General features: G+C 45.1%; 1 protein-coding gene and 1 long non-coding RNA gene across 3 annotated transcripts in view; one reads left to right on the forward strand and one right to left on the reverse strand.

Annotated features, from left to right (window-relative positions):
- LOC139264771 (uncharacterized) overlaps positions 1-27,222 on the forward strand; it is a 166,676-nt gene that overhangs the window by 29,933 nt on the left and 109,521 nt on the right. The gene's annotated exons all lie outside the window — the stretch shown is intronic.
- Positions 21,099-27,222, reverse strand: part of slc39a4 (solute carrier family 39 member 4) — a 73,691-nt gene continuing 67,567 nt past the window's right edge. Inside the window, exon 12 of the mRNA XM_070881887.1 lies at positions 21,099-24,750. Within this exon, the coding sequence (XP_070737988.1) occupies positions 24,619-24,750 (132 nt within the window). The 3' untranslated portion in view covers positions 21,099-24,618. The remainder of the gene's footprint in view (positions 24,751-27,222) is intronic.

A 27,222-nucleotide genomic window follows, 5' to 3' on the forward strand; every position in this document is an offset into this window, starting at 1 on the left:
TTACTACAGTTGTACAGGGCCTTGGTGAGGCTACACCTTGAATATTATGTACAGTTTTGGTCTGCTATTCTGAGGAAGGGCATTCTTGCTATTGAGGGAATGCAGCGAAGGTTCACCAGACTTATTCCCGGGATGGCAGGACTGGCAGGACTGACATATGAAGGAAGACTGGATCGACTAGGCTTATTTTCACTGGAATTTAGAAGAATGAGAGGGGATCTCATAGAAGCATGGGATTGGACAGATTAAATGCAGGAAGAATGTTCCCGATGTTGGGGAAGTCCAGAACCAGGAGTCACAGTCTAAGGATAAGGGGTCAGCCATTTAGGACCGAGATGAGGAGAAACTTCTTCACTCAGAGAATTGTGAACCTGTGGAATTCGCTACCACAGAAAGTTGTTGAGGCCAGTTCCTTAGATATATTCAAAAGGGAGTTAGATGTGGCCCTTACGGCTAAAGGGATCAAGGGGTATGGAGAGAAAGCAGGAAAGGGGTACTGAAGTTGCATAATCAGTCATGATCATATTGAATGGTGATGTGGGCTCGATGGGCTGAATGGCCTACTGCTGCATCGATTCTCTATGTTTCTATGTTTCTATGTCACCTATGAAAAGCAATTGGCCAGGATTGAATAAGGAAGATGCAAGTGTAGATGGATATTGTGGCATTTTACTTGATGATCTTTGGCCTGTCTTTGGAAGATATTTTGCAGCACCTTCTCAGGAGATTGAATAAGAACATAATAAATAGGAGCTGGAATAGGCCATTTGGCCCTTTGGGCCTGCTCCACAATTCAACAAGTTCATGGCTGATCTATCTCAACTCCATCTTCCTACACTATTCCCATATCCCTTAATTTCCTTAGTTCCCCAAAAAATATCAACCACTGTTTTGAATATACTCAATGATTGAGCATCCACAGGTCACTGGGGTAAAGAATACCAAAGATTCACAACCCTTTGAGTGAAGAGATTTCTCCTCATCTCCGTCCTAAATTCTGAGACTGTGACCCCGTGTTCTACATTTCTCAACCAGCATTTTCTCAGCATTAACCCTGTCAAACCCTGTAAGAATTGTATATGTTTCAATTAGATCACCTCTCATTCTTCGCAACTCTAGGGAATATAAGCCTAGTCTACTCAATCTCTCCTCATAGGGCAATCCCGTCATCTCAAGAAACAGTTTAATGAACCTTCATTGCACTCCTTCTAAGGCAAGTATGTATTTCCTTATGTAAGGAGACCAGGTAAGGATAAGTTGAGAAAAATTAATGATGAGGCAAGTTCTATATAGTTGTGGAAACTGGAGATTTGATGTACCAAATTACCTATTCTCATTTATGCCTTAATATATTTATATATTTTTGTAAGGATCCTAATCAAACATCCCTGGCATTTCACACGGGGAGTTAAGACAAAATGTAGTCTTCAGTTGAAGCATTGATACAGGACAGGAAATAATTGGAGCACAGATGTCATTTAGATACCATTTTAAAGTCATACTCTTTATCCTTGTTTTTATATAATGCTTTGATACTAGATATTTGTTATAAAGTGCTGGAGAGGCTACTACTCCACAGACTAGACCCTATCATCGAGCCAACCATTGCTAAGGAGCAAGCAGGCTTCCGGAACGGCCGTAACTGCTGCGACCAAGTGTTAGCTTTAACAACACACATCAAAGCAGGCTTCCAGCACCAGCTCAAGACCGCCATAGTGCTTGTGAACCTGTCAGCGGCGTATGACACCGTATACTAACATGGACTGCTTTTCAAGCTCTCCACCATTTTATCCTAAAGAACAACGATCCATCCTCTCAACTCCATGCTTAGCAACCGACTCTTCCCTGTGTACTCTGGCACCCAGAAGAGCAGATATAGGGCATTGGACAATGGATTCCCACAGGGTTCTGTCTTGGCATCCATGTAATTCACCGTTTACACCAGTGACCTGCCCGAAACAGTCCCGCAAGTTCTTATACGTTGATGACATTGCCTTGGCCACACAAAACATGACTCTGTCCATCACCGAAGAGACCCTGAGCAGTGAGTTATAGAGGATGGGAACCTACTTCTACCAATAGCGACTTCGGTTTAACCCGCAAAAGACCGTCACCTCGACATTCCACTTCTACACCCATCAAGCAAACCAAGCTTTGAAAGTGTCCTTTTGTGGCGCATAGGTAAACCATGACAAAAAACTCTCCTATTTAGGAGTTATGTTTGATCGCATCCTGTCGTATAGACAGTGTCATGTATGTAACCTTCATAACAACACTGCATACTGCATACACCTAAGAAATGCACACCTTGACCACAGGGGGTAAACTTGTGGGAGACACTCCTCACCTGGTCACCCAGGTATATAAAGGGAGGTCCCACGCAGGGTCATCACTTCTTGGTCCTGTGAATAAAGGTTCGGGTCACAGAGTGACCTTGTCTGCAGAATGTGCCTCATGTGAATTTATAGTAGCGTGTAAGGACATTACAGACAACATCTCCAGAACCTTGGGACGAAACTAAAGAGTAGGGTCAACTTGATCCAGAAACTCGCCAGATCCACATGGTGAACAGACGCTCAAACACTCCGTACGGCAGCACTCGCCCTGGTGTATTCTACAGCGGAGTACTGCTCTCCGGCATGGCTATCTAGTCCGCATGTCAAATTCGTTGATGTCCAGCTGAATTCCACTATGAGAATTATAATAATAATTTTTATTTATATAGCACCTTTAACCTAATAAAATGTCCCAAGGTGCTTCACAGCAGTGTTACAAACAAATCAGATAAATTTGACACCGAGCCACAAAAGAATAAATTAAAGCAGATAACCAAAAGCTCGGTTCAAGAGGTAAGTTTTAAGGAGCATCTTAAAGGAGGAAGGAGAGGTAGAAAAGCGGAGATGTTTAGGGAGGGAGTTCCAGAGCTTAGGGCCCAAACAGCTGAAGGCACGGCCTGCCGATGGTTGAACAGTTATAATGAGGGATGTTCAAGAGGGCAGAATTTGAGGAGCACAGACATCTTGTGGGGTTGTGAGGCTGAAAAAGATTCATCATCATCATCATCATCATCGTCATAGGCGAGGAAGACTTGCTTCCACTCTTAAAATGAGTTCTTGGGTGGCTGAACAGTCCAATACGAGAACCACAGTCTCTGTCACAGGTGGGATAGATAGTCGTTGAGGGAAGCGGTGGGTGGGACAGGTTTACCGCAAGCTCTTTCCACTGCCTGCGCTTGATTTCTGCATGCTCTCGGCGATGAGACTCGAGGTGCTCAGCGCCCTCCCGGATGCACTTCCTCCATTTAGGCGGTCTTTAGCCAGGGACTCCCAGGTGTCAGTGGGGATGTTGCACTTTATCAGGGAGGCTTTGAGGGTGTCCTTGTAACATTTCCTCTGCCCACCTTTGTATTGTTTGCCATGAAGGAGTTCCGAGTAGAGTGCTTGCTTTAGAAGTCCCGTGTCTGACATGCGAACAATGTGGCCTGCCCAGCGGAGCTGATCAAGTGTGGTCAGTGCTTCAATGCTGGGAATGTTGGCCTAGTCAAGGATGCTAATGTTGGTGCGTCTGTCCTCCCAGAGGATTTATAGGATCTTGCGGAGACATCATTGGTGGTATTTCTCCAGCAACTTGAGGTTTCTACTGTACATGTCTCTGAGCAATACAGGAGGGCGGGTATTACTATAATCCTGTAGACCATGAGCTTGAAGGTAGTTTTGAGGGCCTGGTCTTCAAACACTCTTTTCCTCAGGCAACCGAAGGCTGCTCTTGTTGATAAGAGTCTCCCAAGGTATGGGAAATGGTCCACATTGTCCAAGGCCGCGCCGTGATTACAGAAATAGGGAAGGGCAAGGCCATGGAGCGATTTGTAAACAAGGATGAGAATTTAGCAATCTTGAAATTTTGAAATAATTTTAAAATTATCAACACCATCACCTTGGCTCCCCGTGCTTGAAAACATTACACCACCACACTTACGCCACGAATATGCAGTCTCCAGAGAATACAACCGCTACACCAGCAAAGTCATGCTGATCTAGGCCGACTTGAACAACCTATCACCAATCCGTCTCAAATCTAGAAGACCATTTTGCACCATTGCAGAAGCCCTTCAGCGATCCCCTCAGTGTTGATGACCGATGGCAAAATGCTTGGAAGAACTGCGACATGCGGAATGGATGCATTATAGAGGACCCCACAGAACCTGTAGGATCAATCCTTCCTCTCAAATAGTGGACAACCATCAACCGCCTCAGATCTGGTCATGGTAGATGCTGTCACCTGCTCCATCGGTGGAAGATTAAAGCATCCCCATCATGCGACTGTGGAGCTCCTAATCAGACCCTGGAGCATATCACTGAGCACTGCCCTCAGAGGAAATTTGCAGGCAGCCTTCAAGATATCCGCGCTGTTACACAGGAAGCTTTGGCCTGGATATTCCACTTAGATATTGACATTTGATTTGTTTTGCTACTACCATATTAAAGAAGAAAAGTTATAGTTAAATAAAACTTAAGCAATTTGGGTAGCAGAGAGGTAGAGTAGAGTTGATTGGAACTTGGAGCACAGGAGTTTCTCTTCAGTACAGGCTGAGGAGCTGGGAGATGTATAACTGAGTCACTGCAGGCACCACTGGCAAGAAAGTGCGATTGCAGCGTGTCATGTTTACATGAGCAATTTCCATTAGAAATCTAGACATTGGAAATTATTTGGCAAAAATTCACAGAACATGCGTATAGATGTAAGATTTTAAGACACAATGGGCTAGATTTTACACTTTTGTGCTTATCGCCCAAAAATGGGCGTTATTTCCGGCGTGGGCGGCAAATACGTTTTCAGATCGCTGGCTTCTCGTCCATTCTCAAAGCACCTAGTCTCCATTTTTTAAATTGGGCGGTACCGTGAGAGATATGAAATGGGCGGCAGCGTTAAGTGTCGCTGACCTCCTGCCATAAAGTGTTGCCGTCCTTAGCAATGGCATGGCAACGCTCAATTCCTGCGATTCAGGAGGTCAAGGGTCTGGCTGCTGTGGGAGGAACGAGGGAGATTCACCATCAGCAAAAAGCCTACTAAGTACCAAGAGCATTGTTGGCACAGAGTTTTTATCCAACAAATAATATATAACATGGAAGGGATGGTGGAGGCCCTGGAGCTGGTAGCCCAAACACTGGTGGCAGAGCGTTCCCAGTGGTCCCGGACTGTGGCCCTGCACCCCAAGGTGCTGCACCCCCATTACCAACCAAACATGAGAGCCAGGAGCAACATCTTGCTTCTGGCTCAGAGCACATTCCCACCTCAGGACCGTCCTCTTCCGTATCCGTCCAAGCAGCGGTTTGTCCGCCTCCCCCCCCCCCCCCACCCCAATGAAGCATTACCTGAGGAGCTCCTCGGCCAGGCGGCTTGGAGTCAGGAGGGGAAGGGGAAGGGTAGAGGTGGGGAGGAGAAGCGGCGGGGGGGGGGGGGGGGTGGGGGCGGTGGCGGGGAGGGTTTGTTTTTACAGAAATACTGATGATTTCAGACAACTGTTCGGTTTAAATATTTTTTATCTAACAAAACCTTGTTGCGCATTAGCTCAGATAGCTACACCATTCCACGCTGATGATTCCTTAACATCAAAGGGTATAATTACACTTAACTTCAATCAACTTAAACCTTAACTGTCACCAAGTTGATGCACACCATTAATATATGACCTGCACACCCAGCAGTATGTCAGCTTTGGAAATACCACTAACATTCTTTCAGGCAAAGCACTCATTGATGAGCTCCTGACGCAAGGCATTTGCAGCTATCATGCCACCATGGGCCCTTTCATGTGGTCTACAAGGGGGTGGGGGCACGGCTTCAGCGTCAGCCTGATTGTCTGGGCAGATGTCAGCGTCCACCTCCTCGTCCTCCTCTTCCTCTCTCTGGTGAGGTGGACTGTCAGACTCATCAGGCAATTCTTGTCCCCTCCTGATAGCCAAGTTGTGCAGCATGGAGCACACCACCACGAATTGAGCTACCTGTTCTGGGTGGTATTGGAGGTCACCTCCTGAGTGGTCCAGGCATCTAAAGAGCTGCTTAAGCACTCCAATTATTTTCTCCATGATATTGCGAGTGGCTCTGTGGCTCTCATTGTATCTGTTACGCTCATGGTAAAGTGATACAACTGAGTACTGTATGCAATGAGTAAGTGTGACCTTAACTCCTTTAATTAAACTCCAGAGTGTTGGTACAGCATGGGAGGCCTGCTTAAATACAGTGTTCTCAAGGGATGCTGCGATCCCTTGGGACTCCAACAGGTAGGACTTCTGGTGGTGGTATGATACAGGTTGCCAAGGGTTACATACATAACATCACTCCCTCCCAAAGTCAATAGTACACTTATTTACAAGGTGAGATGATCTGGGGCTTTTCGCTCCCTTGTCGATCATCTCGGTACACATGTAGGAGTGGGTGAGTTGGTTGGTTCTTTACTGGGCTGCTGGGCAGCTGGCCTTGCCGGGTTGCTGAGGATGATGAGTTCAGCTTCGTGGTCAACCGTGATGTCGGTTGCCACTTGAGTGTGTGTTGGAGGGTTGAAATTAGTGGTGTCCTCTTCGGGTTGCTCGTGGCTTTTTGTGAATCGCAATTTGGTTTGGTCCAAATGCTTTCTGTATGTTAGTCCATTGGCCAGTTTGACCTGAAACACCCTACTCGCTTCTTTCGCTATGACCGTGCCAGCAAGCCATTTGGGACCATGTCCATAGTTGAGTACAAATACAGGGTCATTGACTTCAATATCGCGTGACAAGTTTGCGCGATCATGGTACATGCTTTGTTGATGTCGCCTGCCCTCGACGTGATCATGGAGATCAGGGTGGACAAGAGAGAGCCTTGTTTTGAACGCCTTTTTCATGAGCAGCTCGGCTGGGGAGACCCCGGTGAGCGAATGGGGTCTGGTGCGGTAGCTGAGCAGGACTCGGGACAGACGGGTCTGCAGGGAGCGTTCCGACACACGTTTCAAGCTTTGCTTGATGGTTTGGACTACCCATTCTGCCTGGCTGTTGGATGCGGGCTTGAACGGGGCAGATGTGACGAGCTTGATCCCTTTGCGGGTCATGAATTGCTTGAATTCAGCACTAGTGAAACATAGCCCATTGTCGCTGACAAGGACATCAGGCAGGCCGTGCGTGGCAAACATGGCTCGTAGGCTTTAGATGGTGGCAGTGGACGTGCTTACAGACATTATTACACATTCAATTCATTTTGAATAAGCATCCACAACAACCAAGAACATTTTGCCTAGGAATGGGCCCGCAAAGTCAACGTGGATCCTAGACCACGGTTTGGAGGGCCATGACCACAAACCTAGCGGTGCCTCTCTGGGTGCATTGCTCAGTTGAGAGCAAGTGTTGCATTGTCGCTCGCATGACTCTAAGTCTGAGTCGAAGCCGGGCCACCACACATGGGACCTGTCTATAGCTTTCATCATTACTATGCCTGGGTGGGTACTGTGTAGGTCGCATACGAACGTTTCCCTGCCTTTCTTAGGCAAAACCTGCGATTACCCCACAAAAGACAGTCTGCCTGTATGGATATTTTGTCTTTGCGCCGCTGGAACGCTTGATCTCGTCCTGCATCTCCGCTGGGATGCTGGACCAGCTCGCATGGAGGACACAGTATTTTACCAGAGACAGCAAAGGATCCTCGCTGGTCCAGGTCCTGATCTGGTGGGTTGTAACGGGGGATTTTTCATTTTTGAATGCATCCATCACTAAGAGCAAGTCTGCAGGCTGTGCCATTTCCACCCCGGTGGTGGGCAATGGTAGCCAGCTGAGAGCACCAGCGCAGTTCTCTGTGTCTGGTCTGTGGCGGATTACATGGTTGTATGCAGACAGCGTGAGCGCCCATCTTTGATTGCGGGCAGAGACATTGGTGCTAATTCCTTTGTTCTCTGAGAATAGCGATATGAGCGGCTTATGGTCAGTTTCTAGCTCAAGCTTGAGACCAAACAGATACTGGTGCATTTTTTTCACGCCATAAACGCATGCCAGAGCTTCATTTTCAATCATGCTGTAAGCCCTTTCGGCCTTAGACAAACTCCTGGACGCATAGGCGACCACTTGCAATGTTCCCGATTCGTTAGCCTGTTGTAATACACACCCGACCCCGTATGATGACTTATCGCAAGCTAGCACTAATTGTTTACATGGGTTATACAGAACAAGCAGTTTGTTGGAACATAACAGATTTCTGGCTTTCTCAAAAGCAGCCTCTTGTTATTTCCCCCATATCCAGTCATCTCCCTTGCGCAGTAGCACATGTTGGGGTTCTAGCAAGGTACTTAACCCAGGGAGGAAATTACCAAAATAGTTGAGAAGTCCCAGGAATGACCGCAGCTCCGTCAAGTTCTGTGGTCTTGGCGCGTTCTTGATGGCCTCCGTCTTGGCGTCAGTGGGTCTGATGCCGTCTGCCGCGATTCTTCTTCCTAAGAACTCGACGTCTGGCACCAAGAAAACACACTTCAAGCGTTTCAACCTGAGTCCCATGCGATCTAGCCAACTTAGAACCTCTTCCAGGTTCTGCAAGTGTTTGATGGTGTCCCGACCTGTGCCTAGTATGTCGTCCTGGAAGACCACGGTACGCGGAAACGACCTTAGCAGGCTCTCCATGTTCCGTTGAAAAATTGCCGTGGCCGAATGAATCCCAAACAAATATCTATTGTAGATGAACACAAGTTTGTGCGTGTTGATGCAGGTGAGGCCTTTCGAAGATTCCTCCAGCTCCTGCGTCATGTAGGCCGAGGTCAGGTCCAACTTGGTGAACGTCTTTCCTCCAGCCAGGGTCGCAAATAGGTCATCTGCCTTGGGTAGCCGGTACTGGTCCTTAGCGAAAAACGGTTAATCGTTACTTTATAGAAACATAGAAAATAGGTGCAGGAGTAGGCCATTCGGCCCTTTGAGTCTGCACCACCATTCAATAAGATCATGGCTGATCATTCACTTCAGTATCCCTTTCCTGCTTTCTCTCCATACCCCTTGATCCCTTGAGCTGTAAGGGCCATACCTAACTCCCTCTTGAATATATCCAGTGAACTGGCATCAACAACTTTCTGCGGTAGGGAATTCCACAGGTTAACAACTCTCTGAGTGAAGAAGTTTCTCCTCATCTCAGTCCTAAATGGCTTATCCCTTATCCTTAGACTATGTCCCCTGGTTCTGGACTTCACCAACATCGGGAACATTCTTCCTGCATCTAACCTGTCCAGTCCCATTAGAATTTTATATGTTTCTATGAGATCCCCTCTCATCCTTCTAAACTCCAGTGAATACAGACCCAGTCGATCCAGTCTCTCCTCATATGTCAGTCCTGCCATCCCGGAAATCAGTCTGGTGAACCATCGCTGCACTCCCTCAATAGCAAGAACATCTTTCCTCAGATTAGGAGACCAAAACTGAACACAATATTCCAGGTGAGGCCTCACTAAGGCCCTGTACAACTGCAGTAAGCCGTCTCTGCTCTTAAAATCAAATCCTAGCTATGAAGGCCAACATACCATTTGCCTTCTTCACCGCCTGCTGTAACTGCATGCCAACTTTCAATCACTGATGTACCATGACACCCAGGTCTCATTGCACCTCCCCTTTTCCTAATCTGCCGCCATTCAGATAATATTCTGCCTTCGTGTTTTTGCCACCAAAGTGGATAACCTCACAATTATCCACAGTATATTGCATCTGCCATGCGTTTGCCCACTCACCTAACCTGTCCAAGTCACCCTGCAGTTTCTTAGCATCCTCCTCACAGCTCACACCACCACCCAGTTTAGTGTCATCTGCAAACTTGGAGATATTACACTCAATTCCTTTATCTAAATCATTAATATATATTGTAAATAGCTGGGGTCCCAGCACTGAACCCTGAGGCGCCCCACTAGTCACTGCCTGCCATTCTGAAAAGGACCCATTTATCCCGACTCTCTGCTTTCTGTCTGCCAACCAGTTCTCTATCCACGTCAGTACATTACCCCCAATACCATGTGCTTTAATTTTGCACACCAGTCTCTTGTGTGGGACCTTGTCAAAAGCCTTTTGAAAGTCAAAATACATCACATCCACTGATTCTCCATTGTCCACTCCAGTTGCATCCTCAAAAAATTCTAGAGGATTTGTCAAGCAAGATTTCCCTTTCATAAATCCATGCTGACTTGGACCGATCCCGTCACTGCTTTCCAAATGCGCTGCTATTTCATCTTTAATAATTGATTCCAACATTTTCCCCACTACTGATGTCGGGCTAACGGTCCATAATTACCCGCTTTCTCTCTCCCTCCTTTTTTAAAAGTGGTGTTACATTAGCTATGCTCCAGTCCATAGGAACTGATCCAGAGTGGATAGACTGTTGAAAAATGATCACCAATGCATCCACTATTTCTAGGGCTACTTCCTTAAGTACTCTGCAATACAGACTATCAGGCCCCAGGGATTTATCGGCCTTCAATCCCATCAATTTCCCTAACACAATTTCCCGCCTAATAAGGATTTCCTTCAGTTCCTCCTTCTCACTAGACCCTCAGTCTCTAGTATTTCCGGAAGGTTATTTGTGTCTTCCTTCATGATGACAGAACCAAAGTATTTGTTCAACTGGTCTGCCATTTCTTTGTTCCCCATGATAAATTCACCTTAAATGACTGCAAGGGACCTACGTTTGTTTTCACTAATCTTTTTCTCTTCACATATCTATAGAAGCTTTTGCAGTCAGTTTTTATGTTCACAGCAAGCTTCCTCTCATACTCTATTTTCCCCCTCCTAATTAAACCCTTTGTACTCCTATGCTGTATTAGAAAATTCTCCCAGTCCTTCGGTCTGGTGCTTTTTCTGGCCAATTTATATGTCTCTTCCTTGGATTTAACACTATCCTTAATTTCCCTTGTTAGCCACGGTTGAACCACCTTCCCTGTTTTATTTTTTACTCCAGACAGGGATGTATAATTGTTGAAGTTTAAATGTTTGCCATTGCCTATCCACTGTCAACCCTTTAAGTATCACTCGCCAGTCTATTCTAGCCAATTCACATCTCATACCATCGAAGTTACCTATTCCTTAAGTTCAGGACCCTAGTCTCTGAATTAACTGTGTCACTCTCCATCTTAATAAAGAATTCTACCATATTATGGTCACTCTTCCCCAAGGGGCCTCGCACAACAAGATTTCTAATTAGTCCTTTCTCATTACACATCACCCAGTCTAGGATGGCCAGCCCTCTAGTTGGTTCCTCGACATATTGGTCGAGAAAACCATCCCTAATACACTCCAGGAAATCCTCCTACACTGCATTGCTCCCAGTTTGGTTAGCCCAATCAATATGTAGATTAAAGTCGCCCATGATAACTGCTGTACCTTTATTGCACGCATTCCTAATTTCTTGTTTGATGCTGCCCCAACCTCACTACTACTGTTTGTGGTCTGTACATAACTCCCACTAGCGTTTTCTGCCCTTTGGTATTCCGTAGCTCCACTCATACCGATTCCACATCATCCAAGCTAATGTCCTTCCTTACTATTGCATTAATTTCCTCTTTAACTAGCAATGCCACCCCGCCTCCTTTTTCTTTCTGTCTATCCTTCCTGAATGTTGAGTACCCCTGGACGTTGAGGTCCCAGCTTTGGTCACCCTGGAGCCATGTCTACATGATGCCAATTACATCATACCCATTAACTGCTATCTGCACAGTTAATCCGTCCACTTTATTACGAATACTCCTCGCATTGAGGCACAGAGCCTTCAGGCATGTCTTTTTAACACACTTTGCCCTTTAGAATTTTTCTGTAATGTGGCCCTTTTTGCTTTTTGCCTTAGGTTTCTCTGCCCTCCACTTTTACTTTTCTTCTTTCTATCTTTTGCTTCTGCCCCAATTCTACTTCCCTCTGTCTCCCTGCATAGGTTCCCATCCCCCTGCCATATTAGTTTAACTCCTCCCCAACAGCACTAGCAAACACTCCCCCTTGGACATTGGTTCCGGTCCTGCCCAGGTGCAGACTGTCCAGTTTATACTGGTCCCACCTTCCCCAGAACCGGTTCCAATGTCCCAGGAATTTGAATCCCTCCCTTCTGCACCACTGCTCAAGCCACGTATTCATCTGAGCTATCCTGCGATTCCTACTCTGACTAGCACGTAGCACTGGTAGCAATCCTGAGATTACTACTTTTTAGGTCCTACTTTTTAATTTAGCTCCTAGCTCCCTAAATTCATCTTGTAGGACCTCATCCCGTTTTTTACCTATATCGTTGGTACCTATATGCACCACGATAACTAGCTGTTCACCCTCCCCCTTCAAAATGCCCTGCACCCGCTCCGAGACATCCTTGACCTGTGGATATCTGAACGGAATATATGGAATTAAGGACAGTAAAGTAAACGGGATATATGAAAATGTATAAGCCATGGAAGAATAGCTGGGAGAATGTCAGATTGCAAATAGTGCAACATCAGCATAGCTAACAGTCTTTCTCAAGGTTTCAAGTCACTAATCCTGCCAATAACATCTAATTGTAACATGAAATAAATCTGCAAAATTGCAAGGTCTCAGCTAATAGTCACACCACTAGATTGAAACATTTAGAGGCAATGCTTGAGCTTTCATAAAAACATCTCATATAGATTGACTAATGAGTGGCTGAGTTAGACTGTCAATCTAATTGTATTTTGTTATCTGATTTCAAAACTGTATAACTGTTGACGCTTTACGATGTAACTTCACCTATCCGTAGGGAGTGTGTACGCTCTATCCAGAAAGTATATCTTCTGTCTGATAGGTCTTACTGGCCGGTAATAAAGACTGCTTTGTTCAAAGCACAAGAGGTATTCGACTCAGTAATTTTACTGAACCAGATTGAGGTAAAAGAATCCAGGAATTTACAGACCCTTGCACCAGAGAGGCAACATATCATCCTGGAGTCTTGATTGTGGCCGCAGAAACGTCTATCTATTCCCCTTACAATAGAATCCCCTACCACTCTCGCTCTCCCACTCTTTTTCCTGCCCTCCTGTGCAGCAGAGCCATCCATAGTGCCATGAACTTGGCTGCTGCTGCTCTCCCCTGATGAGTCATCCCCCTCAACAGTACCCAAAACGGTGTATCTGTTTTGCAGGGGGATGACTACAGGGGACCCCTGCACTACCTTCCTTCCACTGCTCTTCCTGTTGGTCACCCATCCCCTATCTGGCTGTGTACCATTTACCTGCAGTTTGGCCAACTCACTAAACGTGCTATTCACGACATCCTCAGCATCGTGGATGCTCCAGAGTAAATCCACCCGCAGCTCCAATGCCACAATGCGGTCTGTCAGGTGCTGCAGGTGGATGCACTTCCCGCACATGTAGTCGTCAGGGACACTGGAAGCGTCCCTGACTTCCCACATAGCGCAGGAGGAGCATAACGCTGATTCTGATTCTGATTGTGCCGTCGCCTTTGAGAACCGGAACAATCAGACTGGCCCACTTGTTGAACTCCATCGATGCGATGATGCCTTCTCGCTGCAGCCTGTCCAGCTCAATTTCCACTTACTCTCGCATCATATATGGCACTGCCTGTGCCTTGTGGTGGATCGGCCGTATACCGGGAACCAAGTAGATCTGCACCTTCGCCCCCGAGAAACTTCCAGTGCCTGGCTCAAACAAGGACGGGAACCTGCTCAGAATCTGGGCACATGAGGCATCGTCGACGGACGAAAGCGCTCGGATGTCGTCCCAGCTCCAACGGACTTTTCCCAGCCAGCTTCTGACGAACAATGTGGGGCCATCTCCTGGCATAATCCATAGTGGGAGTTCATGCACTGCTCCATCATAGGAGACTTTTACTTCTGCGCTGCCAGTAACAGGGATCAGCTCTTTAGTGTAAGTTCGTAGCTTGGTGTGGATGGGGCTAAGCTTGGGCCTGGTGTGTCTTATTGCACCACAGCCTGACGAAGGCCTTTTTGCTCATGATAGACTGACTCACACCCGTGTCTAGTTCCATGGATACTGGAATTTCGTTCAGTTCAACTTTTACCATGACCGGTGGACATTTCGTGGTGAAGATGTGTACCCTGTACACTTCTGCCTCTTCGGTTTGAGTCTCTAGTTCAGCCTGATCCACCATGGATTGATCTTCCTTTGCAACGTGGTGGTTTGCAGGGTTTGCAGCTCGTCTGCACATTCGCTGGAGGTGTCCCATTGTTCCACAGAATGCATAATGTTTGAAGCGGCATTGATGGGCTCAATGATCACCTCCACAGCGCCAAGAAGGTGTTAACTGCCTCGCATTAACGATTCTGGGTCATCTGAGGTCGTGCAGCTGCCGGCGTGTACGTTCTGCCATATGCATTCCTGCCTGAAAACGACGTTACTTTGTGTACAGTACTGGCTGAAACCTCTTTTAAGCTGCAAAATGTGTTTAGTGTTATCGCTGGTGGACATAAATGCCTGGGCTATCGTTATGGCTTTGCTACGATTCGGTGTTTCAACAGTCAATAGTTTGCGAAGGATAACCTCATGGCCAATGCCAAGCACAAAAAAGTCTCTTAGCATTTTGTTCAAGGAATCCATCGAATTTGTAATGTCCTGCAAGGCGCCTTAGTTCGGCGATATAGCTCGCCACTTCCTGGTATTCAGACCGTTGACACGTGTAGGACCGATACCTTGCGATCAAAACGCTTTCCTTTGGATTTAGGTATTCCTGGACCAGCGTACACAGTTCTTAATAGGATTTGGTTGTTGGTTTCACCGGAGCTAGAAGATTCTTCATGAGGCCATAGGTTATTGCCCCACAGACGGTAAGGAGGGTCGCCCTTCATTTGGCAGCGTTCTCATCCCCTTCTAGCTCGTTGGCCAACAAGTATTGGTCGAGTCACTCCACAAAGGCCTCCCAATCGTCCCCTTCTGAGAATTTCTCCAGGATACCAACAGTTCTTTTCATTTTCGCGTGGTTGTTCGTTATCTCATCGCCAATTGTTACGCTCATAATAAGTGATACAACTGAGTACTGTATGCAATGAGTAAGTGTGACCTTAGCTCCTTGAATTAAACTCCAGAGTATTGGTACAGCATGAGAGGCCTGCTTATATACAGTGCTCCCAAGGGATGCTGAGATCCATTGGGACTTCAACAGGTAGGCCTTCTGGTGCTGGTATGATACAGGTTGCCAAGGGTTACATATATAAAAGTATCGCCTCTCAGCTTCAGTATGGGTGTCATGCAGGAGGGTTATCAGCCAGGTGGCGAGGCCATATACTTTGTCACCAAGCATCCATCATTGATCTTGTGGCTGATTGTTAAACAAGTCGGATACAGTGCTCTAACACAGGATGTGAGCATCATGGATGCGGCCCGGAAATTTAGCATTTACTGTCATTATTATTTGCTGGTGGTCGACAACGAGTTGAAAACCTCTGCACCTTGAAAAGGTGCCCACATCGCGATGTGCGTAAAGTTTATTGCTCCCTGCACCTTGGGGAAGTTTGCAATTCTGGAGAATCCTAGAGCCCTCTCACTCTGTGCCTCCCTGGTCATAGGGAAGCTGATCAAGTCCCTCCTGCATGCGTAAAGGGCTTCAGTGACCTGTCTAATGCAGCGATGTGTGGCATGCTGAGACAGTCTGCAAATGTTGGCAGCTGTGGCCTGAAAAGAACCCGATGCGTAGAACGACAGTGCCACGGTGACTTTGACCTCGACGGACAGTGCAGTTCTGATGGTGCTGGCAAGCTGCAGATCTCCCCTTATGAGCTGGCATACCTCAGTGTTAACCTCTTTGTGGAAGCGCAGTCTCCGAAGACAGGTGGTGTCGGGTAAGTTGAGGTACCTGTACTTGCGAGGGCAAAACACTCCATGAAAGGCACAACATTTTCAAAAAATAATTACATTTGAATTGTTCAAAAATAGAAATGAGAAAAAGCCCAAAACTTGAAACTAACACTTACATGCAAAGGAAACAACTAAATGGGCTGATTTCTTTCACAGTGGGATTTAAGATGTTCAAAGACTGGGCACAAAGCCACCCAGTGGCCAGATTGTATCATTACAGCACGACAAGATTACTTCAGCAGAGCACCTCATAAACGTGGACTTCAGAATTTGTAATGAGTAAAGATTGGCACAAAAGTGTAACAAAAACATGCCAACAAGACGTTAAGTGGTCCCGACAGGAAGTGTGTGTAGATGTAAGATTTTTAATGATACCGATATAGATTTCTCCAGCTTTTTCTTAAAAGAGTTAGTCAATAGTTGTTTCTTCCAAAACTTAGTAATTGGTTGGGGGCAATTGAGAGAAACTAATCATTTTTTAAATTGAGAAACCTAAGTGAATATCCAAGGTCCATAGTGTAGAATTTGTAAATTGTATAGCACTTTTCACATCCTCCAGATGTCCCAAAACACTTCACACACAATTAAATAAAGTACAGTCAATGTTATAATATAGGAAAACATGGCAACCAATTTGTGCACAACAAGGTCCCACTAGCAATGGAGATATGTTGGATAATAAGGTGTGATAAACCAAAATGCAAAGAGTTATTTTGATGGAGCTTGCTAGTGTAATAGTGCCGATGCTTTGTTTTGTGTATCATAAGGTCACTGCACACCTCATAAATATGTGAACAGTTAGTTTTTTGTTGGAGAAACATGATAATATAGTTTTAAACTACAATATTTTGAAGTAACCACCAGGTTAATTGTACAAAAGATAGATAAGAGGAGGAGAGAAGACAAGAAATTCGGAACTAATAGGACATTTTAAAAATTTACATGGAAGAAAATATCGGGTGGGGTCCTTCACAGGCATACCCTCCGATACGTCCGATTTTCCGATATACACTACGCCCAAATGATTCAATGTGCCTGGGCACAGACCCAGACATATCTCCCTTATAGTGGTGAGTTGACACCCAGGATCGGTTTCATTTTTATTTATTCATGGGATGTAGGCATCGCTGGCAAAGCATTAATTGCCCATCACTAATTGCCCTTGGGAAGGTGGTGGTGAACCACCTTCTTGAACCATTGCAGTCTTGTGGTGAAGGTACTCCTACAGTAATGTTAGGTAGGGAGATCCAGGATTTTGACCCAGCGACAATGAAGGAACGGCGATATATTTCCAAATCAGGATGGTGTGTGACTTGGAGGGGAACTTGGAGGCGGAGGTGTTCCCAGGCGCCTGCTGCCCTTGTCCTTCTAGGCGGTAAAGGTGGCGGTAGAAGTGAAGGGTTTGGGAGGTGCTGTCGCAGAAGCCTTGGTGAGTTGCTGAATTGCATCTTATAGATGGTGCACACTGCAGCCACGGTGCGCCGGTGGTGGAGGGAGTGAATGTTTAGGTGGTGGATGGGGTCCCAATCAAGCGGACTGTTTTGTCCTGGATGGTGTTGAGTTTCTTCAGTGTTGTTGGAGCTGCAGCATCCAGGCAAGTAATGTGTTCCATCACACTCCTGACATGTGCCTTGTAGATGGCGGAAAGGCTTTGGGGAGTCAGGAGGTGAGTCACTCGCCGCAGAATACCCAGCCTCTGACCTGCTCTTGTAGCAACAGTATTTATGTGGCTGGTCTAGTTAAATATTTGGTCAATGGTGACCCCCCCGCAGGATGTTGATGATGGGGGATTCGGCGATGGCAATGCTGTTGAATGTCAAGGGGAGGTGATCTGATGCTTTCTTGTTGGAGATAGTAATTGTCTGACACTTGTGTGACACAAATATTACTTGCCACTTATCAGCCCAAGTCTGAATGTCATCCAGGTCTTGTTGCATGCGGGTAAGGTCTGCTTCATTATCTGAGGAGTTGCGAATGGAACTGAACACTGTTCAATCATCAGCGAGCATCCCCACTTCTGACCTTATGATGGAGGGAAGGTCATTGATGAAACAACTGAAGACGTTTGGGCCTAGGACACTGTCCTGTGGAACTCCTGCAGTGATGTCCTGGGGCCTCCAATAACCACAACCATCTTTGTTTACGCTAGGTATGATGACAGTGGAGAATTTTCCCCCTGATTCCCATTTACTTCAATTTTACTCGGGTTCCTTAATGCCACACTTGGTGAAATACTGCCTTGGTGTCTAGGGCAGTCACTCTCACCTCACTTCTGGAATTCAGCTCTTTTGTCCATGTTTGGACCAAGGCTGTAATGACGTCTGGAACCCGAATGAGCTTCGGTGAGCAGGTTATTGGTGAATTATGCCACTTGATAGCACAGTCGACGGCACCTTACATCACATTGCTAATGATTAAGAGTAGACTGATGGGACGTAATTGGCTGGATTGGATTTGACCTGCGTTTTGTGGACAGGGCATACCTGGGCAATTTTATAACTTCGTCAGGTAGACGTCCCGCTGGAGTGGAACTAAACTACAGAACCAGTGGGAAGCTGTTTAATCTTCGCCATCTCTGGGCCAGGTCCAAGACCACCCTAACCTCTGTTGTCGAGCTACAGTATGCAGACGACGCCTGCGTCTGCGCACACTCAGAGGCTGAACTCCAGAACATTGTCGACATATTTATCGAGGCGTACAAAAGTATGGGCCTTACACTAAACATCCGTAAGACAAAGGTCCTCTACAGCCTGTCCTTGCCGCACAGCACTGCCCCCCAGTCATCAAGATCCATGGCGCGGCCTTGGACAACGTGGATCATTTCCCATACCTCGAGAGCCTCTTATCAACAAAAGCAGACATTGATGAGGAGATTCAACACCGCCTCCAGTGCGCCAGCACAGCCTTCGGTCGCCTGAGGAAAAGAGTGTTCGAAGACAAAGCCCTCAAATTTATCACCAAATTCATGGTCATGGGCTGTAGTAATACCCGCCCTCCTGTATGACTCAGAGACATGGACCATATATAGTAGACACCTCAATTCGCTGGAGAAATACCACCAACGATGCCTGCGCAAGATCATACAAATTCCTTGGAGAACAGATGCACTAACATTAGCATCCTCGACCAGGCCAACATCTCCAGCATTGAAGCACTGACTACACTTGATTAGCTCCGCTGGGCGGGCCACGTCGTCCGCATGCCAGACACGAGATTCCCGAAATAAGCGCTCTACTCGGAACTCCTTCATGGCAAACGAGCCAAAGGTGGATAGAGGAAATGTTACAAGGACACCCTCAAAGCTTCCTTGGTAACGTGCAGCATCCCCACCGACTCCTGGGAGTCCCTGGCCGAAGATCGCCCTGGGTGGAGGAGGTGGATTCGGAAGGGTGCTAAGCGCCTCGAGACTCGTCGGTGAGTGCATGCGGAAGACAAGCGCAAACTACGGAAGGAACGTGCAGCAAACCTGTCCCACCCTCTCTTACCCTCAACGACTGTCTGTCCCACCTGTGACAGGGACTGTGGTTCTCGCATTGGACTGCTCAGCCACCTAAGGACTCATTCTAAGAGCGGAAGCAAATCTTCCTCGATTCCGAGGGACTGCCTTTGATGATGAGCTGTACTGGAACAGCTTGGCTAGAGGCGTGGTTTGTTATGGAGCACGTCTTTAGCACGACATCCAGGATGTTGTCAGTGGCCCATAGCCTTTGCTGTATTCAGTGCACTCAGCGGTTTCTCGATATCACATGGAGTGAATTGAATTGGTTGAAGACTGGCTTCTGTGGTGATAAATCAAGTAATAATGGAGGCTTGTAAGAAAGGTATGGCAATAATCATGGGTAATTTTAATATTCATATTGATTGTATAAATTAAATTAGCAAAGGTAGCCTTGAGAAAGAGTTCATAGAGTGTTTGCAGGATGGTTTAGAAGACTGAGAGGTGATCTTATTGAAATGTATAAGATTCTGAGGGGGCTTGACAGTGTAGATGCAGAGAGAAAGTTTCCACTCATGGGGGAATCTAGAACTAGAGGGAATAGTTTCAGATTAAAGGGTCGCCAATTAAAATGGAAATGAGGAAGAATTTCTTCTCTTAGAGGGCTGTGAATCTTTGGAATTCTCTACCCCAGAGAGTTGTGGAGGCTGGGCCATTGAATATATTTAAGGTGGAGAAAGACAGATTTTTGAGCGATAAGGGAATCAAGGGTTATGGGGAGTGGACAGGGAAGTGGAGCTGAGTCCATGATCAGATCAGCCATGATTTTATTGAATGGCGGCACAGGGGCCAGATGGCCTACTCCTGCTCCTATTTCTTATGTTCATATGTTCTTATGATGGGGTCCTCAGGAAGAGGCCAAGATGGATTGTGTACTCGGCACTTCTGGCTGAAGATGGTTGCAAACACTTTCAGCCTTGTCCTTTCCAGTCGCATGTTGGGCGCCCCCCATCATTGAGGATGTGGATGTTCTTGGAGCCTGCTCCTCCCGTTAAGTTGTTTGACTGTCCACCACCATTCATGGCTGGATACGGCAGGATTGCAGAGCTTCGATCTGATCCATTGATTGTGGGATTGCTTAGCTCTGTTTATAGCATGCTGCTTCCTGTGTTGTAGCTTCACCGGGTTGGCACCTCATTTTTAGGTACGCCTGGTGCTGATCCCGGCATGCTCTTCTATACTCCTTATTGAACCAGGGTTGGTCCCCTGGCTTGATGGTAATGGTAGAATGAGGGATATACCGGGCCATGAGGTTACAGACTGTGGCGGAGTACAATTCTGCTGCTGCTGATGGCCCACAGCGCCTCATGGATGCCCAGTTTTGAGCTGCTAGATCTGTTCTGAAAGCTTGGGGATTGTTGGAGTAAGGAATTACTGAAAGAGTTTAGGAGTTCCACAGTTCCAATCCCCCAGGAATGAATGTATTAGGCTGGGAAACAGTGTAATAAATGTTGATTTCAACACAATAATGTATAAAGGATGACGAGCCTGTAGGGCACTTTGGAGCTTAGAAAAACCAAGGGAAAATGTAACATGAAGTTTGAAAATACTCTGTGACTGTTCAGTCAGCACCCTTCCCCTTTTGTTGAACAGAACCACACCATTGTGAAGAAATGTGCGTTATCTTTGTTTATTTTAGTGGAGAGATAATAGTGCAGCCTTCATAAATGTAAACACTGCCTCTCTATAGTGACTAACCAATATCAATAACAAAAATAAATTAACATAGATTCAAATCTTCACATGTTATTATGGAAGTGTTTCTCACCCTCCCCTCCCCTCCCCCCCACACACACCCCTCTCAAGAGGTGACTGGAGATCTACAGCTTGTAGTACCAGCGGAAATAACACTACCTCTCAAATCTCCTGACTGCATGGTAGGCGACCTTAAATAATTTGGTTATCCTGCGACTGGAGTTTAGGTGCAGTAGTTGATTAGACTGGTTGTTTGAACAATTTGGGCCATTTGGAGTCCTGCACTATCCACCTGAAAACACAGGATATGGGCACTGTTCATTGGTGAGTAGCTTTGAGAGACGTTAGCTAATGTGCTTGAGGTATAACACCAACTTCAGTCAGTGTTATCTCAGTCACATCATGCTGACCATAAAAGGGAACTGCAGACAGTGGGTCAGGCAGTAACACCTGCTCCCTCTATAGATTGTCCACCCACCTCCTTGACCGAGCCCTGTGATACCTCTCTACCTCTGATACTTGGGAAAACTGAGCAACTTTTGTTTACCACTAATGCCAGGTATAAAATCAGATTACCTCTAGTGGTAACACTCCTCAAGGGGTTGAATGGTTTACTCTTTTCCTATGTTCCTCCCAACTATTGCCAGTGGGAAAATAGTGCCAAACTTAGAAAAGGCCAATCCAAGCACTATATTGTCAAAGCATACCAGAATCTGCTTTAAGAGATCACTTACCCATTAAGAGCCTCCTCCTCAGTTTTATAGATAAGAAATAAAGTTGGATTTACATAGAGCCTTTCATGACCTTAGGATGTCCCAAAACAATTTACAGCCAATGAAGTACTTGAAGTACTGTTATAATGTAAGAAACGCGGCAGACTATTTGCACACAGCAAAGTTTCTACAAACAGCAATGAGCCAAGCAATCAGATCATCTATCTTTACTGATATTGGTTGAGGTATAAATATTGACCAGGTAGTACTCCTGACTCTTCTTTGAAATAGTGCTGTGAGATCTTTTACGGTCACCTTAGAGGGCGGACGGAGCCTCGGTCTAATGTCTCATCCAAAAGACAGCACCTCCGACAGTGCAGCGCTCCTTCAGTACTGTACTGGAGTGTCAGCCTTTTATGTTCAAGTCTCTGAAAGTCTCTGTGACTCAGAGATGAGAGTACTACCAACTGAGCCACTGCTGAAGCTATTAGTTCTAATGTCACAGGAGTTACTAACCCAGCCCTGCCCCCACTTCACCAACTTCCTTTAATAAAACACTTCCAGCTTTGAGCCTCACCTTCAGGGGCTCCAGTCTCTGGAGTGGGACTTGAACCCACAACCTTCTGACTCAAAGCTGAGAATGCTACCAACTGAGTCAAGGCTGACACTTTATGTAAGATGCTGTTATAAATAGTTTTTTTTATAGTAGTGATAAATGGTATACTTTTGGAGACACATTATATACATACATTACAATAAGTACAGGAATTACAGGTGTGTTTCAGCTACTCATTGAATACATTTGTTGAGTCAGAGGAGCTGAGATTTATATATATATATATCTGTATATATGTATACTTGTTACACAGCTTTAAAGTTCAGTTCACCTTGCCTTCAGATAGAAAGTGGGGTTTGAAATAACAGCGGTAGTGTGAAAGGAGCTATTACTTATCCTGCTGTCCCTTTACACACAACTATGGCTATCAACAAGACACGCTTCTAAGTTATTTGTGAAGTTGTAATGATATTTTCCTCTGGTGGAGATGCGCACAATGAGATTGGTGGGATATGCATCTTCACAGATGAACAAAGAAAGTCTCATAACCCACTTTTATTTTTGCTGAACAATCAAGTTGAGTTCTGTGGTCAGACTTAGTGCTTTTTACACTGTGTCAGCATCAAAGATTCGATATAGCTTGATTCAGATACCCGACTAAACTCCCTCTGCACCTGTCCAACAGTGCACCATGACATAAACTTCAGAAGAGTAACTTCTATGACATGAGTGTAGCATTTCCAGTTTCAGCATTGGCTATTCCCGTTGCTGCCCTGAGGATCAACGCCATGTTGTGGTCTGGGTTCATGGCCACTTGAAGCAAGGAAGAGCCAGCCCCAGGTTCTTGTCATTTAGGACTTTACATCTTCAAAGAGAGGAGACATTCATTCCATCAGCCTGGGCTGTTGAAAGAGGTGAAAGGTCAACATTCTGACTTGATGGCAATGCTCATTCCTCTGGGTTTTGTCCAGCTCTCTTGTGACATGAAATCCCCTGCTCACAAACACTTCCAGTGCCCAGCACTTGCCAGGAAATTGGGATAAAGAGAAATTGTAGTCTATTGTTTTTGTGAGGGCATTAGGAATAGACGAATGTGCAGGGCAGTACTTTTTGTTAGCCCTGCCATTGACAAAAATCATACCTTATTCCATCTCATACTCCTCAATCTTCTTCTCTGCCAATTCTCTATCCAGTTCCTGTTTGAATTTGTTGATATTATCCCCCTTCATTCCCTTCCTCAGCAGTCTATTCTCAACATTCGCTGTGAAAACTAGTTAAATGTAAAATGTATGTTCATCTTCTGCCTTCTGAACGTGTGATTATGTCAAATGTATTATTAGGGTTCAACTTAGTTTTGCTGCTTAGAGTCTTGAATACTTTCTGGGACTTATGCTCTGTAACCATGGGCTATATACCCTAAGGTCTTGTTGCCTTTTTTATCCTAGCCATGAACTGTTCTGATGCTTTCAGCAGCTAGCCACAATAACCTCAGATATCCCTGTAGGTTAATATTCATTAAGTTGGATTCATATTCATTATTGCCCTCCCAATCTCATCAATTTATCCATGTTAAACAATATCTGCCATTTACCAATCTATCCAGCTCCCTCAGTATTTGTTCTACTTGTTCGCTTTTATTTGCTCCTCCCCACCTCCATTTTTTATTTGTCATTCCCAGCAAATTATGCATCATTGTTTCTGTCTCTATTTCCAAATCATTTATGCACATTGTAAATGACAATAACACAAGCACAAACAATAAAGACTAAAGTCACATAAAAACATAGCACCTTTGTACAGTTACCCTGTTTCCTATTTTTCAGACATAGAATAGAATAGAAGAATAGATTCCATGATATTGCATCCAATTTTCAGATCTATACAACCTCCCACCCCTAGTCAATTCTGTGCCTTCCAATCTTGTGGACTAATTCCCTGCATGCCACAATGACAAATGCTTTGCTAAACTCAAAATATTGAATGTCTATTGGGTTTTCCTTGTCCACCAGGTTCATTATTACTTTGAAGAACTGTAATAGATTTGTCAGAAATAAGTGACCTTCCGTAAACCATACTGACTTCCTCTTGTTATTTCCTATCTCTCGAGGTATTTCATTATTCCCTCCTTCAGGATGCCACTAATGTTTTACCCACTACAGGCTCTCTATCCTGTAGTTCCCAGGGTTATCTTTATGCCCCACTTTTAAAAAATATATAAATTGGATTGGCTGATTCAATATTACTCAATAAATGCGTTCAACCACCAATTTTGCAACCACTGCACTGCAGTGAAGAAGATTAAAAGGTAAACTACATAAACTGTCCCAAAGATTCAGAACAAAAACAAGTCCTCGCTCTATCCAAATCGGATTTGATCCTCGAAGAGCGTGAGTAGGAGCAGGATGGTCCAGCCGACAAGTAATCCCACATTTTGCAGAAGGAATAGAATCCAGGGATTTTTGCACTTTGCTCGCATCATCTCTGGGAGCTAAAGGAAAAGGGAAATAAAATGAGAACCATATTCCCAAAAAAGATTATTGTTTCTATGCCTCAACAAAGCTATATTATGCATTGGAACTAACTAAAGAAGTTAAGGACAGCATTAGATTAAAAGGAGGAGCTTATTCTGGTGCAAAGAATAGTAGTAAGCCTGAGGATTGGGAGAGTTTCAGAAACCAGCAGCTTATTCTGGTGCAAAGAATAGTAGTAAGCCTGAGGATTGGGAGAGTTTCAGAAACCAGCAAAGGGTGACCAAAAAATTGATAAAAAGGGAAAAAATAGACTATGAGAGAAAACTAGCAAGAAATATAACAGCAGATTGTAAGAGCTTCTACAAGTATGTAAAAAGGAAGAGGGTAGCAAAAGTAAACATTGGTCCCTTAGGGTGAGGCAGGAGAAATTATTATGGGGAATAAGGAAATGGCAGAAACGTTAAACAAATATTTTGTACCTGTCTTCATACTAGAAGATGCAAAAAGCATACCTAAAATGGTGGGGAACCAAGGGTCTAATGAGAGTGAGGAACTTAAATTAATTCATACAAGTAGAGAAAAAGTACCAGAGAAACTAATGGGACTAAAAGCCGACAAATCCCTTGGACCTGATGGCCTACAACCTACGGTGGCTGCAGAGATAGTGGATGCATTGGTTTTGATCTTTCAAAATTACCTAGATTCTAGAATGGTCCCAGCAGATTGGAAGGTAGCAACTGTAACACTGCTATTTAAGAAAGGAGGGAGAGAGAAAACAGGGAACTCCAGGCCAGTTAGCCTGACATCAGTCATCGGGAAAATATTGGAATCCATTGTTAAGAGATAGTGGATGTATTGGTTGTAATCTACCAAAATTCCCTGGATCCTGGGGCAGTATCAGCGGATTGCAAAACTGCAAATGTAATGTCCCTATTTAAAAAAGAAGGCAGACAAAAAGCAGGAAACTATAGACCAGTTAGCCTAACATCTGGCATTGGGAAAATGCTGGAGTCCATTATTAAGGAAGCAGTAGCGGGATATTTGGATAAGCATGATTCAATCAAGCAGAGTCAGCATGGTTTTGTGAAAGGGAAATCATGTTTGACAAATTTGCTGGAGTTCTTTGAGGATGTAACGAACAAGGTTAAGGGGGAACCAGTGGATGTGTTGTATTTGGATTTCCAGAAGGCATTTGATAAGGTGCCACATAAGAGGTTACGGCACAAGATAAAAACTCACAGGGTTGGGGGTAATATATTAGCATGGATTGAGGATTGGCTAACGAACAGAAAACAGAGAGTCGGGATAAATGGATCATTTTCCGGTTGGCAAACAGTGACTAGTGGGTGCCGCACGGATCGGTGCTGGGTCCTCAACTACTTACAATCTATATTAATGACTTGGATGAAGGGACCAATTGTAATGTAGCCAAGTTTGCTGATGATACAAAGATGGGTGGGAAAGCAAATTGTGAGGAGGACACAAAAAATATACAAAGGGATATAGACAGGCTCAGTGAGTGGGCAAAAATGTGTTAGATGGAGTATAATATGGGAAAATGTGAGGTTATCCACTTTGGCAGAAATAATAGAAAAGCAAATTATAATTTAAATGGAGAAAAATTGCAAAGTGCTGCAGTACAGAGAGACCTGGGGTCCTTGTACATGAAACACAAAAATATGCAGGTACAGCAAGTAATCAGGAAGGCAAATGGAATGTTGGCCTTTATTGCAAGGGGGATAGAGTATAAAAGCAGAGAAGTCCTGCTACAACTGTACAGGGTATTGGTGAGGCCACACCTGGAGTACTGCGTACAGTTTTGGTCTCCATATTTAAGGAAAGATATACTTGCTTTTGGAGGCTGTTCAGAGAATGTTCATTCCGGAGATGAGGGGGTAGACTTATGAGGATAAGTTGAGTAGGTTGGGCCTATACACATTGGAGTTCAGAAAAATGAGAGGTGATCTCATTGAAACTGAGAAGATAATGAGGGGGCTCGACAAGGTGGATGCAGAGAGAATATTTCCACTCATAGGGTAATCTAAAACTAGGGGACATAGTCTTAAAATAAGGGGCCGCCCATTTAAAACTGAGATGAAGAGAAATTTCTTTTCTCAGAGAGTTGTAAATCTATGCAATTCTCTGCCCCAGAGAGCTGTGGAGGCTGGGTGATTAAATATATTTAAAGCAGAGATAGATTTTTGAGCGATAAGGGAGTAAAGGGTTATGGAAAGTGGAGCTGAGTCCATGATCTTATTGAATGGCTGGGCAGGCTTGAGGGGCCAAATGGCCTACTCCTGCTCCTATTTCTTATGTTCTTATGTAGGAAGTGGTATCAGGGCACTTAGAAAATCATAACATGATTAGGCAGAGTCAACATGGTTTTATGAAAGGGAAATCATGTTTGACAAATTTATTTGAGTTTTTTGAGGATATAACTAGCAATGTAGATAAAGGGGAACCAGTGGATGTAGTATTTGGATTTACAA

This window comes from Pristiophorus japonicus, chromosome 5 (genome assembly GCF_044704955.1).
Source record: "Pristiophorus japonicus isolate sPriJap1 chromosome 5, sPriJap1.hap1, whole genome shotgun sequence".
NCBI lineage: Eukaryota > Metazoa > Chordata > Chondrichthyes > Pristiophoridae > Pristiophorus > Pristiophorus japonicus.